The 15,864-nt window shown below is 34.9% G+C and overlaps 1 protein-coding gene across 2 annotated transcripts in view; it reads left to right on the plus strand.

The window, feature by feature from the left end:
- LOC142338414 (uncharacterized) overlaps positions 1–8,039 on the plus strand; it is a 57,385-nt gene extending 49,346 nt beyond the window's left edge. For both annotated transcript variants that reach the window (XM_075388173.1, XM_075388172.1), the window contains exons 5-6: positions 4,521–4,701; positions 7,715–8,039. In XM_075388173.1, the coding sequence (XP_075244288.1) occupies positions 4,521–4,701; positions 7,715–7,930 (397 nt within the window). In that variant the 3' untranslated portion in view covers positions 7,931–8,039. The remainder of the gene's footprint in view (positions 1–4,520; positions 4,702–7,714) is intronic.
- The last annotated feature ends 7,825 nt before the right edge of the window (positions 8,040–15,864 follow it).

Consider the following 15,864-nt stretch of genomic DNA (forward strand, 5'->3'; position numbering starts at 1 on the left):
TTGAAAATACTGGAGTCATTGCATAACATACATCCCCATATTAAGTTTAACACCTTTGATGTAGTTAAGTATACAAAACCTACATAAGTTAGAAGAAAACGAATTCACCTTTAGGTTAATGACTAGGCAATATAATGGTGCACATGACTTGGACCTATTGAATGGGGAACTAGAGACAAGGATGCAGAAACAGGAAATGAATCAATCTGGATGGAGCATGCAACGATTTGTTAAAAGTACAATGTATGCTCACAGGTTTTATCCAAGTGGTGGATGTGATACTGAGTTACCATTCAAGTCTAGATATATACTTAATATACATAATACTGATAATGAGTGTTTGCTATGTTGTCTAATTGCTTATCTATATTCTGCGCCACATAATCCCAGTAGAGTTAGTAATTATAATAAACCAGAATATATTAATGAGATAAAATTACCAAATGGGGCTATACCTCCATATGATTATTATCACTTAAAGAAAATACAAGAACTAATTAAAGATAAAGTATTATTTAATGTATTCAATCTAAATAAAAATAAAACTATTAATCCTGTATTAATTAATCATAATGATCATAAAGGAGATCATAAATGATCATAGGTAGAAGAACATTCCATAAAGATGATTACTTAAAGTTTGATAAATTCCATTATAAAAACAGAGTACCATTTGCTATGTGTTGTGATTTTGAATGTATAAAAAAAGATGGTAAACACATTCCTATTGCTTGTGGTTTATATATAAAAAGTGACTATCCTGATATATTAGAAGATAAGTATGAATGTAACTGTGGTGATAAAGTAGTTGATTGGTTTGTAGAAAGAGTAGATCATTATAATAAATTATTTAAAGATATATTTAGTATAAATATTCCATTGAAAGAAGAGACTATTACTCCGTTATATAGTAGATGTTATTATTGTAATGAGAACTTGGGTGAAGACATCGTTAGAGATCATGATCATCTAAATGGTAAATTCAGAGGTTATGCTCACAACAAATGTAACCTCCAAGCTAAAAACACATTTGTACCAATGTATGCATTAAATTCTTCTAATTATGATAATCATCTATTTATAACTAAACTAGCAAAGAAAGTTAGACTAAAAGTATTAACTAAAACTGATGAGAATTATATTAGTATTGATATGGGTTATGCTAAAGCATTAGATATGTTTAGGTTCTTCCATCCACTTAGCTCAGATGCTATAAGTAAAACATTGAGTAATGAAGAATGTATAACATTAAATAAATGTGGCTTAGAAGGACGTAAAGGTATATTCCCATATGAATGGTTTGATAGTATAGACAAACTAGATGAAACAACATTACCATCTAAGGAAGCATTCTATTCTAAGTTGAAACAAAGTGGTATTACAGATAAAGAATATAAGCAAGCAATTGATTGTCGGAAAGATACTAAATGTGAGACAATAAAGGATTATATGATGTTGTATTTTAAAACAGATGTATTGTTATCAGTTGATGTATTTGAGAAATTTAGAGCTATGTGTTTAGAATTTTATGAAATAGATCCATGTTACACATATTCTACTCCTGGGTTAACCTGGTTGTGTGGGTTGAAACATACTAATGTTAGACTTAAGTATTATAAAGAAAATACATTTAATATTTATGGTACAATACAACATGGTATTAGAGGTGGGTTAGCTTCAGTATTAGGTGATTGTCATGTAAAATGTATGAATAAACAGATAGATCCTGAGTATGCTGGTAAAGAGAATTATTTAAAGTATTTAGACTTCAACTCATTATATGCTTCTGCTATGGTTCAAGCCTTACCTACTGGTGAGATTAAAATATGTGATCCAGGAACTGGCTTCGCAGATGAATTGGGATACACAAGATCTAGCTCTAATATTGGATATATCTATACCATTGTTATAGAGTATAATGATGACTTGAAGCAGAAAACAAACAAGTAACCATTCTTTCCTGAAAAGACTAGGGCAAACATTGGACAGTTTACAGATTATCAAAATGTAAATAAAAAGTAAGGATATAAACCTAATGAGAAGTTAATGTTAAAGTTAACGGATAAGGTAGATTATGTAATTGATGGAGAGATGTTAGATTGGTATTTAGATCATGGTTTAAAATTGGAAGATTTTACAATTCAGCAAAAGTTAGAGTAAAGTAAGAGTGAATGGTTAAAGCCTTATATTGAGTTTAATATTAGGAAAAGAAAGGAGGCTAAAGCTAAGGGTGATAATTTTGGAGATGTATTCTTCAAACTGATGAATAATGCCTTCTATGGAAAAACAATAGAAAATGTATATAATAGACAAGATATAGAGTTAGTTAATGATGTAGATAGGTATATAAAATTAGTAGAAAATATTTGTTTTAAATATGCTGTAGAGTTTGATGATGATCTAGTGGCTGTACATAAAACAAGAGGTAATGTTAAATTAGATAAGTTTAATTATATAGGTTTTGTTGTATTAGAAAAAGCTAAGCTATATATGTATAAAGCCATATATGATTACTTTGAAAAAGAATTAGATTGTAGTTATCATTACACAGATACAGATAGTATATTTATAAACATAAATATTCCATTAGATAGTACTATAGAAAAGGAAAGGGATAAGATAAAAGATATTTTATATAATAATGAGTTAAGTAAGATGAAAGATGAATTACCGAATGATACTATTATAGAAGCATGTTTCCTTAAAGCTAAAGCATATTGTTACAATACTGTTAAAAGAGAGGAAGAGAGAAATTTAAAAGGTATAACTAAAGCCTTTATTAAAAAACAGATTACAATTGAAGATTATACTAATGCTATATATGAAGGTAAAAATAAATATGTAACTAATTATACTATTGATAGTAATAAACATCATTTAGAAACTAAAGAACAATATAAATTGCTATTGATCCATTTGATGATAAAGGTATTAGTGATAGTAATGGTGAATTTAGGTTTTACCAGTGAATTTGCAAAACAACTTCGTTGAGCTGCTTCGCAGATAATTAATTTTTAAAAATGATAGCAAAATTTAAAAAAATTATAAAAGAGTTAAGCTGGTTTTTTTGTTCAAGTTTTTCGCAAGTTGGTTTTACGTGCTTTTTATACGGTCTCACTAGTTTTATACTAGTATCTGGGGACGTCCACTGGAGTCAGTGGGGATAGAACCCGAACTATCCGTCTGATAATTATTAATTACCAGCTTAACTCTGTACTAGTGGCTTGCACTTAGTGAGACAAGAAATGATAGATTTAAATTATAAAAGAAGTGAATATAAAGTAGTGGATATATAAAGTGAATTAGAGTAATGTGTATATGGGTACCGTATTTCGGCTCTATGTTGCGGAGGTCACCATATACACATTACTACCCAGGTTTTGGTCCAGACACAAATTGAGCTATGATCAGACCCAATCGGGCGCACACCCCTGTGTTCCCAGACCGAAATTACAGGGTCTGGAAAGCGGTTCGAGCGCACAATAGTCTGGACCATGGTCTGATTTCGGTCTGATCAGAGGTCATTTCGGTCTGGACGGTCTGATCATAGTCTTTATAGTCTGGACCATGGTCTGGGTTCGGTCTGATCATAGGTCAATTCGGTCTGAAAGGTCTGATCACAGTCTTTATAGTCTGGACCATGGTCTGTGTTCGGTCTGATCAGAGGTCAATTCGGTCTGGAAGGTCTGATTTCGAGTGCATTATTTTTTCATTTTTTTTATATTTTCTTTGAGGGATGTTGGCTCTGCCAAGAGGCAACAATAAAGCAGCGTTCCGATCAGAGACTCATCTAAAGTCTGATGACTCTGATCAGAAACAAAGAGTCCAGCTGATAGCAAATGCCGGTCCCCTCAAGAGCAAATTTTGATTAACTGAAGACCACGAGGTTTCTTGTGGAAAACTGTCTAAGTTCATCCATTTAGTCAGAAATATGAACTAAGGGGTATGGTAAATAATTTTTTTTCTCAACAGTTAGGTTTCGTTTTCGTTAGCAATATTTTCAGAATTGGCTTTTCCTTAGATGGTTTTAATACAGCAAACGCCAGTTTTTTATGAAATGAATATATTATAGCAAAATTAAGAGATTTGTTCATAATTTAAACCTTTCTATGATCAGACTATTTTGAGCGCACATGAGTCTGATCATAGTCTGATTAAGGTCTGGGCAATGGTCTGAAATTGAGTCTGGACCATGGTCTGAAGATGGTCTGATCATAGTCTGTTTATAGTCTGGAGAATGGTCTGAGTTTGGGTCTGATCATAAGCGCACTATAGTCTGATCAGAGGACATTTTGGTCTGGAAAGTCTGATCAGAGATCATTTTGGTCTCGATGGTCTGATCAGAGGTAACTTCGGTCTGGAAAGTCCGATCAGAGGTCATTTCAGTCTGCATAGTCTGATCATAGCTCAATTTGAGTCTGGACCTAAACCTGGGTATCTATATAATGCTGTGTTATTTTTGCTTCATGTTAAGACACCATCGTTTTTCAAGAGAAAAGCTAACAATGATTGTGCAATAGATCGTGGGTCTCTGCAATAAACAACACACGTGCTCTGATCCCTGGTATGTACGACATGCATCCTCCACAGCCTGGATTCTATCCGTTTGGCGACTATGTGCCTCCTGGGTATCCCAATCTACACCGCCGCCTGCCAGATAATCACAATAACTACATGTTCCCTCAACCACCAAAACCAAACGTGAGATTCGCAGCCCAAAATCTTTATCCAGCAGATTGCTTCTTAATTGTTCCGACCCCTCTTGAGGGGGAAGGAACTATATACTCAAATGGGTTTTTTTTGTTCAGTCAATTTTGGCCGATCGATATATTCAGCGTAGAGAGTTGAGACTGGTATCATTAGAAAGCTTGTCCGACGTAGAATAAGGAATTAAAAAGATTTTTTTAATTTCGTTTTTGGCAGGGAGATATCGAGGTTTAAAGTTTCGAGAAAATAGAATGAATTCCGGTGATATTTTCTTCACATTTTCCGGAATTTTTGACTAAAACTTCGCCACTTTTGCTAAAATTTGTTGAAGTGTTAATGATTTTTATTTGTTAAGACAAAAAACTTTATTGTAGGCTATTTTTATTAATTTTTTTGTCAAAAATTTTGGCTAAATATTTCAAAGTTAAAACTTTTTCATAATAAACAGCACGAAATAAGTTTCTTTAGTCCACAACTAACACAATCTTTTTAGACTCAAAATGGGGCTTTTTACTTCGAATTCTGTTGAGAGTGCTCGTTAATTAAAACTTTGCGGTTTTTTGCAAAATTTATTCGTTGATTATCAAAAACGCAGCATCTATTTTTGAGTTTTTAACTAACAAAATATCAATATCTAGAACATTCGAAAAATTAAATGTTCCTATTAGACAAACAGCATGACATGGGTTATTATTTTTACCAATCTTGGACTGTTATAATCCAAAAACAATTCGGATTGTAATCAGTCGGTCTTTATTATTTTAAAAAATCGATCTTTCCTACATTAATTAAATAACAGAACATTTCAAACCAGAGCTCACTAATGATAGGTCAAATTGGATTCCTAATTAGCTCCACATTGTTGCGTATAGTTGATAACTTGAAAGCTTATGGTTGTTTTGACTTTTTAAAGTATTTTATATTTAAATAAATAATGACTTATTGAAATTTACCTCTATTTTTCTCTCAATTTGGTTAACTTGTAGCTTATTGTCAGCATTGAAAGAATGCTTTTACTTTCTATTGAAATCAAATCAATCTTTATTGTGGTTTTACGCCTTAACTTATGTTTTTCTGGCTTTGATATTACTAGATTTCACATTTTTTAAAAAGTTTTCTAGGTTTTTGCCCATTTTTAACGTTTTCTAGTTTTGTCACATTATCACGTTATTGACAGTTCGTATTGCACCTTATTGGCTTTCAAAATAAGGCGCAGTTGATAATATTAAAATCCTTCAAGATATAGATTATGATTTTAACGGCTTCGACACTACTTTCTCGAAGAGTTTATTTGAGTTTTTAAAATTTTGTCTCTAACTGTCCTTTTTACCTTGTCTTTTTAGTCGTATGAAAATTCCAGTACAATGACCCGGTTTCATTGGTTTTTCATGAAAGAACAGATGATCCGATATTCTGATATTAGTAAATAGCTGGTGGATTTCACGACTCTGAAAACAATTGATTTATAATTTAAAAAGAGACACTTTGTAACTTCGCAATTTTGATCATTTAATGACTGTTTGTTATCTAGTCTCGTTAATTACAAGCCAAATATGACATTATTGTAAACGAAGGGATTATAAATTTTCAAAAGAAGGTTTCAAGAGGGATTGTTGTCACACAACCTAATGTTTCTAAAGAATTCGTTGACTTTACTGGCTTCGACACACACAGAAAATAAGTTAATTAATTTTTGATTTTTGTCATGTTTGACGTATTTTTTTGTAGACGTAGGACATATTCTGGAAAATTCAAATTCTCAAGTGCTGGCTTTAGAAGAATAAACAAACCTATTTAATTATTTCCCTCTATAAATAATGGCGTTCATGTCTTTGGAATTATTTTTTTTCAAAAAAATTGGGGTGTTATTTAATTTTGCATTTTCTTCATTTTTATCTATTCGTTACCCAGCTTCATTATTGAGAGGTTACATAATACATCATTGGTGCTTGCAGAAAGTGCAATCAAACATATTTTGATGGCCGTTGTATTGCCTTACGGTTTCGAAAGCGTTTTCTGCCAAATTTTAATTGGTTTTTTGTTTGTTGTCTATTTGTTGTTCCTTTTGTCGCGGCATAAAAAATTGAATACCGGCAGCTCCTAGTTCCTTCTATGGAAAAATGTTAGAATTGGCAATTGTACACCTATGGTATTTTTCAGATAATTTCTAATGATTTTCATTACTTTGAAACTAATTGTTTAAAAAAATAATCGAAATTTACAATTTTACTGTTTTTGTTCTTTATTGTCTAATTGTTACAAAGCTATTTTATTGAGCAGTCCCAAATCTTTTCTCGTGAATTAGAAGTTATTTCGTTTTATATCAGTTTTATCTGACGCTCTTTCGACTTGGTTATTAAGTTTTGTTTTTTAAAACGGACACGAAGTTTTTGATGTAATTAATCTTGTTATTGTTGTTTAATTTTGCTGTTTGTCTTGACTCGCTTTCTTAATATTTGCACATCTCATCAATCTAATGCACCATTATTCACTCCACCATTGACTTATTTGCTTTGGAGGCTATCTTTTCGTTCATACGCCAATTTTAAAAAAAAATACTTGAATTTTTGGGTTTTTTTCGATGTTCCTCATTTGGTAGACAATCATGCCAAAATTGTGGATGAGCGGGGTCGGAACATCATGGGCAATTGCACATTACCGAGTCGCCTTGTCATCTTTAATAAATGTTACTTACAATCCTACTAAAACGTGCACCTTGTAAGATCTTACGAGTCTTTATCACATTATAGCCCCCCACCACCCACGAAATAATGGCCCCCTAGAAAGTTGAAAGACCCGATCTTACCTGCTTTAAAAATTACTCCTATTTTGACCTCCAGTGCAGAAGGCCAATATTGAATTGTATCAAATCACCGTAAATGCAACATTAATAAAAACAAAAACTCGCCCAATATTAACCACGTGAGCTGCAAAATCTTTAACGAGAACACCCATTCCCTTCGTTTTTTTTCTGTTTAAGTTTTATGATACTGTTTTACACTTTCAGGTTCCCAAGAATGAAAAAGGTATCCATATGTCTCCTCGGCAGCCTCTCACCCGTCGAAGACCAGTTGCGGTAGAAAAAGTGGAGGACCAGAGACCCTTCGGGTGGACGGATCCAGTTGAGAAACCTATCTTCCACCTTCCAGAGGAGCCAGGCCACGGCTGGAGCAAAAATCAACGAAGCAATTACTTCTTCCATGGAGGAGAGACTTATGACTAACATAAACACCCGTTTGGTACCCAGTTTTTGAAGTCGACTTATGAAAAGACTACAACTCTTTTAGTGGGGTGGGGGAACGGCTTTATTGTGTAAAATTCTGGGCCGATCTCAAGTTCAGTTGTTCGCTAATGTCGAGCTAAAATCATTTTATAAGCTATTTGTATTGAGAATGAGTTTTTGAGATCACTTTTTCCTCGATCATGGTTTATTCAGAAGTCGGGGTCTAAACCTGGGTAGAATTTTCATCGTAATAATTTATACTGCAGCTCCTTCTGTAGTCATAATTCAAAAATTAAAATAGAGGATTTTTCATAATTCAAGGATGCCTGATCTTCGCTTCAACTAGTACCATTACTTTTGTTGATCTCTTAGGTCGATATCATATTTCTCATTTCTCATTTACAGTGATTCAATAAAGTAGTACAAGAAAAAAGAAAAACAGCACCAACAAGAGCACCATTAGGTCAACAGATCTATCTCTAATTGTCTTGTGATATATCGAGAAGTAGCGAACTTAGCAACTTAAGTTAAAACTTCGATATATAAAGAAAACTTTCTTACCTGATGTTTGGTGATGTGAAATTGAATAATGGCTTCTAATTTGAACCGAATCGTCGATTCAAATTTGTTCGTACCACAAGTTTATCAATGTACATAAACCATAAATTTTTGAGATAGATTCGACCTTCCCACCACCAAACACGATCACTAACCAACTCTCCGATCCTCCCAGTAGATAGCAATGACATGTTCTCAGGTAGGGAGAACAATGTATTAAGTGCAAAAAACTGCACTGATACTTGCCATATATGGCAAGGGGAAAAACTTGTTCACAACTAAGGTGTAAATTAACACATATCAGTTTAAATATATCTAGACGGATCTGTAATTTTTCATACTGATACGCATTATAAATACCTGTGAAATTTTGTACATATAGGCCATTTTGAATTCAATTATTAAAATAATAAAATTCTTGTTACTCGTGCTCGAGACCACGACAATGGTGTCCAGACCACCAAACGACCGACAAACCTTGGATCTGCAGAATGCTGAATACTGTACTGCGAGGATCATGTCTTTTGTGGCGAAATGTCGCACAGAGAAGAAAGGAGATAAAGTCAACAACGACGGTACGATCGTGGACCTACAGGTAACAAATCTCTTTCTTAATTTATGCGGCCAGGACGCACTTCTTAAACTTAGGAGCCTTATGAGCCCTAAACAATTTTTAGACACTCCTTTTAAAGAAATCAGACTAGCTATTCAAAACTATATTTCACCTAAGGAGAGAGTAGTAACGGCAGAAAGGGCTAAATTTCTGTCCGTTGTCCAAGGCGTTGGAAAATCTGATGACAATTTTCTAGCGCGCCTCAGAGAAGAAGCACGTTATTGTGACTTCGAAAAACATAAATCAGTGACCAACCCTGAGTACGAGCTGGTGAAAACAAAATTTATCTCAGGTATGAGAGACCCTGAGGCCAAATTAAAACTATTAGACGGCATTAAAACTAAACCAACGATGTCTCTGTCTGAAATGACAGAAAGTTTACAGTTCAGAAGTCAAGCAATGGCTTTTGCGAGTTCCTCAACAGGTAATAGACCATTTGTAATAAAAGAGGAAGTGGGATACAACTTGAAAAAGACCTACAGAAAACCTAGTGAAAAGTTCCCTGGTAATAAAGGCAATGGTAACTTGTGTAATAGATGTGGAGGTAAGCGACACAGCAGCAAGCCGTGTCCGGCCTTGAACAAAAAATGTAACACCTGTGAAAAGGTGGGGCACTTTTCAAAAATGTGCAGAAGTAAAACCCAGCCTAAGTCAGGTAAGTCTGACCAGCACAACAACTTGTGCAAGGAAGAGGGTAAGTTGCCTGGTCAAACATCATCCGAAATGGAGATGGGAATGTACTATACACGAGAAAACGTGTTTAACATATCGGTGACATGGGAGTACATTACAGTAAAAGACCATAAAATAAAAATGCAAGTTGATACCGGTGCTGATAGCACCGTGATATCATCCTTAATCTGGACTGAGCTTGGTAAACCTCAGTTAAATGGGAAAATCAGACGTCTTGAGGCCTATGATGGTCATCAACTGACGCTTCTGGGATGACTAACATGTGATGTTGAGTGGAACAGAAGCAAGTATAGGCAACAACAACTAGCAGTTGTGCAATCCGACAAAAAATTTGGGCTACTTGGGAGAGACATACTACCCCAAGAAGGCATCAATGCAGTGAGTGATGAAAGACTACCTGCAGGCAAAGGATACAAAGCGCATGTGAAACTCATACCGGGATCACAGCCAATGTTCTGCAAAGCCAGAATGATACCTCTACCTCTCCAAGACAGGGTCAAAGAGAAGCTTGAGACAATGGTACGACAGGGCATCCTGGAGCCAGTACATCCTGGTGAGGTCACAAATGCATCATCAGTAGTGTGGCAGCGGAAGATAAATGGATCTCTGAGACTATGCGTGGACCTCAAAGTTCACATCAATGGCAAAGTTATGGACGAGGACTATCCAATCCAGACATGGAGACCATTTTCCATAATCTCCATGGGGCCTCTTATTTTGGAAAAATTGACTTATCAGATGCATATTATCAAATTGAGCTGGACGAGGATGCAAAGAAAATATGCACAAGCAACACATCGCAAGGATTGTTCAAGATGTGCAGGCTCCCTCAGGGCCTAAAGAACTCTTCGTCAATCTTCCAGAATTGCATTGAGTCAACTCTCAAAATAATCAAGGGTGTGGTGATATTCCAAGACGACGTTCTGGTATATGGAACAACAAAGTATCAATACGAGAAACGAATGCGTGCAGTCAAGAGTCAGCTATGTGAAAAAAATTTCACCGTCAATGAGAAGAAATCCAACTCAAAACCAGTTTCAAGCGTAAATTTTCTTGGTTACTCTGTTTCCAAAGAAGGAATAGCACCCGATCCTAAACATGTTGAGAAAATGAAAAATGCAAAACCGCCATCACATATGAAACAACTCGAGTCCTTTGTCGGCTTAGCAAATTTTTATGGGCGAATAATACCTGATTTTGCAACCAAAATGCTACCCCTAAACGAAATTCGAAGAGAAGAATTCAGATGGGACAAGGAAGAGCAAAAGGCTTTTGAAAACATCAAAAACGAGTTATGTGCTAACCCTCTTGTACAGCTTTACAGTTTGACGAAGGAAGCAACCGTTACAACAGAAGCCTCAGAGAAAGCTATAGGTGGGGTACTCTCACAAGAAGGACATCCTGCGGGGTGATCTACGTATCGAGGAAGTTGGCACAAGCCGAACAAAATTACTCCAATATTGAGCGAGAGGTATTTGCAATCTTCTTTGTGGTCACAAGATTGAAACAATTCCTACTCGGAATAAGGTTCACTCTACAGTCTGACCACAAACCTCTCAAATATCTCTTCTCCCCAGACGAAGAAATTCCGAAAACAGCATCAGCAAGAATTACAAGATGGGCGATAGCGCTGATGGGATTTGACTTCGAATTGAAGTATACACCCGGAGAACAGATCCCCCACGCTGATGCTCTGAGCAGACTAGATTTTGATGATGACGATGACAATGATCGAGTCTGCTTTGCTCTTGACAATATCTACTTCGTCCAATCTGGCCTGGTGACCCAGTCAGACATCAAAACTGAGCTGGGATCGAATCGAATCTTTCAAAATGTAATCAAACGAATAAAAAGCGGCATCTGGAAACAGTGCTCACAAGCATAGAAAGGATTTGAACAACAGAAAGACGCCTTGACCATTCACAATGGAATCATTTTTCGAGGAGTTGTGCCTTTCATTCCACCCAAACTAAGACCCATGGTGATGGCCAAAGCTCATGAGACTCACCCAGGCAAATATGCAACTAACACAACAGTTCGAATGATGGGTTGGCGGCCCGGCATCAGTCAAGATGTTCTTCGATATGTTAGTAAATGTAAGGAATTTCAAGAAAACAGGCCTAGCCTGGGGAAAACAGTATCTACTTGGCCGGAAGCTGAAGTTTGGGAAAGACTCCACGTGGACTTGGGCTACGTTAAGGATCAAGGTAATATCTTAGTGATAGTACACGCGGGATCAGGTTGGATAGAAGCCTTCCCTGCGGGAAATAGAACCTCACAAACAGTGAAGGTGTGCTTGAGTCAAATCTTTGCAATATTTGGGATACCATGAACATTAGTATCAGACAATGTTCCTGAGTTTGTGAGCAGTGACCTAAAGCAATAGTGTGAATCACTTGGGATAAAAAAGATGGAATCTCCCATCTATCATCCAAGAGCAAATGGGATTGCTGAACGAGCGGTCCAAACAGTGAAACGGTCTATTCAAGCCTGGAGTCCAAATCTGAATATGTCATTTGGCGCTTTCCTACAGCGGGCTTTGAGGACACATCGGAACACTTCCAAAACGCGGGGCGAAACTCCTGTAGAACTGCTATTGGGACGCAAAATAAGACTTCCAGCAGTCACTGATTTTGATCTGTGTGAACAAGTCCTCTTCAAACCGACGAACAGTTCAACAACAGGTCCAGCTACTTTCATTATCCGTAAAGGAATGAACACTTCGTTCATCCAGCCGGAGAATTCAAACAAGACAGTTCTTGTTATTGACAACCAAATTGCACGGTTGGAACCTGACGACATCAAGACAGAATCTACTGACTCACGGTCTGAGAGCAGTAGGGACGACATAGATGTGGCATCACCCAACTCTACTGAAGAAACCTCAGTTGTTGAAGGGGAACAACCTTCAGTGGCCATGAGAACTTCAAGCAGAAATAAAAAACAACCAGAAAGATTTGGAGAAGCTATTCCTACAAACTTGCTTAAAAAAGGAGGGAGGATGTGATATATTGTGAAATAGCGAACTTAGCAACTTAAGTTAAAACTTCGATATATAAAGAAAACTTTCTTACCTGATGTTTGGTGAATTGAAATTGAATAATGGCTTCTAATTTGAACCGAATCGTCGATTCAAATTTGTTCATACCACAAGTTTATTAATGTACAAAAACCATAAATTTGTGTGAAAGATTCGACCTTCCCACCACCAAACACGATCAGTAACCAACTCTCCGACCCTCCCAGTAGATAGCAATGACATGTTCTCAGTTAGGGAGAACAATGTGTTAAGTGCAAAAAAACTGCACTAGTACTTGCCATATACGGCAAGGGGAAAAACTTGTTCACAACTAAGGTGTAAATTAACACATATCAGTTTATCTATATCTATACGGATCTGTAAATTTTCATACTGATACGGATTATAAATACCTGTGAATTTTTGTACATTTAGGCCGTTTTGAATTCAATTATTAAAATAATAAAATTCCTGTTACTCGTGCTCGAGACCACGACATGTGCATGTCTCTTTCTGGGAGGATAATTTCGTTCAAGTTCATTCAAGATCTGAATCAATTAAAGTAAAATTTTGCTTAAAGATGAAAAAGAAATCGTAAAATGAAAAACTAATTGAAGGTATGGATTTTTAAGACTCCAACTAAAGGTGCTAGTGTATACTATCTGCATTTTTCAGAGCAGATTAATAATAACTGTTACAAAAACGCTTTCCCAGTTTATTTATTTTTTATATGCTCTGTATATTATTATCGTGAAATCATACAAATCGTATATGAGCTCGTATGATTCCCGGAAATCATTTACGACCTTGCATGAAATCACTCCTTTGAGAGTGGCAGCGAGGCCCATATATGTCTTATTGTAATTAATCTAATGAAAACCGAATAAGCAACAACATTTAAAACAGCAAAACAACAATTGACTGCAAACTTTTGTCTCAATTTTTTTTGTAATTTATCTCCGTGTAAAAGAAACAAAAAATAATTTTAGCCTTCACAGTGATGTTCAAAGTATTATAATAGATTTTTTTTCGGAACTTTTAAATTAGTCTACATAAAGCTGCTCAAGAAAACCTAAAATTTGTAATATTCACAGCTCATGTGATAAAAATCTGATGGCTCATTTCGTTCATGAATACTTCTGCACAAGTGCCGCTGACCTCTGGCGTATACTCAAAGTGCTTAATTCAATTATCTCTATTCAAATCTGTAAACAAAAACTAACGAGAAGAATGGAAAATAAGAGCTATCTTAACATTTTCCCGAAAATTAACGAAGTGAATCAATACTAAAAAATGCAATGTCGATTCCCTGTTTCCTTGGTTTTTAATCTAAAACGTTGACAAAGAGGCTCGGTAATGTGCGCTCCGACATAATGTTCCCTCCCTGCCCATCCATAAATTTGGTTTAATTGTCTACCAAATGAGATAGAAACTTTCAAAGTTCGTATTATTTTCGAAAATTATTGCTGAACGAATTAAAAATGTTGCTTCTAACTTGAATACAATTTCAGTAAAGTAAATAAAGTCACAACTTGAATACAATTTCAGTAAAGTAAATAAAGTCACAACTTGAATACAATGTCAGTAAAGTAAATAAAGTCACATTGGAGGGTCAATATAAAACACGGTCAAAATAACGTCAATTGAAATTTAAACCAAATCAATTAAATTTTCTTCACTAGAAAAAACATGGGATTAGTCCTAATTGAGACTAGGTAACAAGTGTATAAAAAAGAACAAAAGATGTAAATTTCAAAAATATTTCTAGTTTCTTGAAAATTAAATTCAAATAATTGCAAGCTTCAGATATGAACGAAAATCGATAAACATTATGTTGTACATATCAAACTCAATATGACGACATTCACATTATTTATTATCCAGAAAAGGTTGTACGCCTTAAAAGCGAGAAAAAAAACTAAAAGAAATCAATTTAATTGTGTAAGAAAAATGTGTCAAAGCCGTAAAAGCCATATTCTGTTCTGTAAAAATTCAAAATGAATTGCGTCTCCTTCGAACACCAACAATTTCATACGAGAACACTGAATAATGAGACTATGTGTTAAGTTGACAAAAAAAGAACGAAAGAGGGGAAATTGAAAAATGACCATTGTTTTTTTCGAAAACAATTCGTTTAGTCAAAAATTCGTAGCAATCGCTTGAGATGATTAAATAGGGTCACAGAAATTCTGCATTGAAAGCTATTAAGATCTGTCATTATCCAAAATATGTCATACGTCTACAAAAAGAACACAATACAATATACGATAAAGATTAGATAGGTATATTTTTGATTTTTCCTAACACCAGCAATGTGATATGCGACCTGTAATTAGTGACATGATATAACACGTAGACGAGAAAAACAACAAAGTGTATAAAGCTAAGATACAATTCCAATTTTTCTTTAATAACCCCTGATTTCAAAGACAAGAAATCAGTAAAAAATGTTCCTTTGCTCATGAATAGAACGCCAGTAAGACTTGCAATTATCCAAATTTTTGTGTACGACTACAAAAACATAGAAGTTTAAAAATAAAAATTTGCAAATTCTGCTATAAGGCGGCCATGAACCTAATTTAACCATAATCTTTTCTCTGAATAATTGGATATGTTCATTTTTTCCTGCTTTCCAAACTCCAAAAAGGATTATGTGGCTCATCAATAGTGTAAAAAGACAAAAAAAAGAACCTCAGAGACTGAAAAATGTTCGAATACCTAACTTTTTAATAGAGACATGTAGAATCAAAGCCAAAAACGAAAACGATTTTTAAAAAACGTAAAAAACTTTACATTTGTTAGTAAATTTTTAGTACATTTTTTTAGTAAGACTTTAGTACATTTTTTGCTGACCTCAAGCTACAGATTAAGGTCAGCAAAAAGACTTTAGTACATTTTTTGCTGACCTTAAACTACAGATTGACGAAAAAGACAAAATTTTTCAAAGATAAATAATCCATTTTTGCAGAAAACAAATGTTCTCTAAAATCAAAGCTACTATAAGCTTCCCGCTAGGAAAAACAGATTGATATATTCTAGGACGCCAAATAA

The sequence above is a fragment of the Convolutriloba macropyga genome, chromosome 4 (genome assembly GCF_964194025.1).
Source record: "Convolutriloba macropyga chromosome 4, txConMacr16.3, whole genome shotgun sequence".
In the NCBI taxonomy this organism is placed as follows: domain Eukaryota; kingdom Metazoa; phylum Xenacoelomorpha; order Acoela; family Convolutidae; genus Convolutriloba; species Convolutriloba macropyga.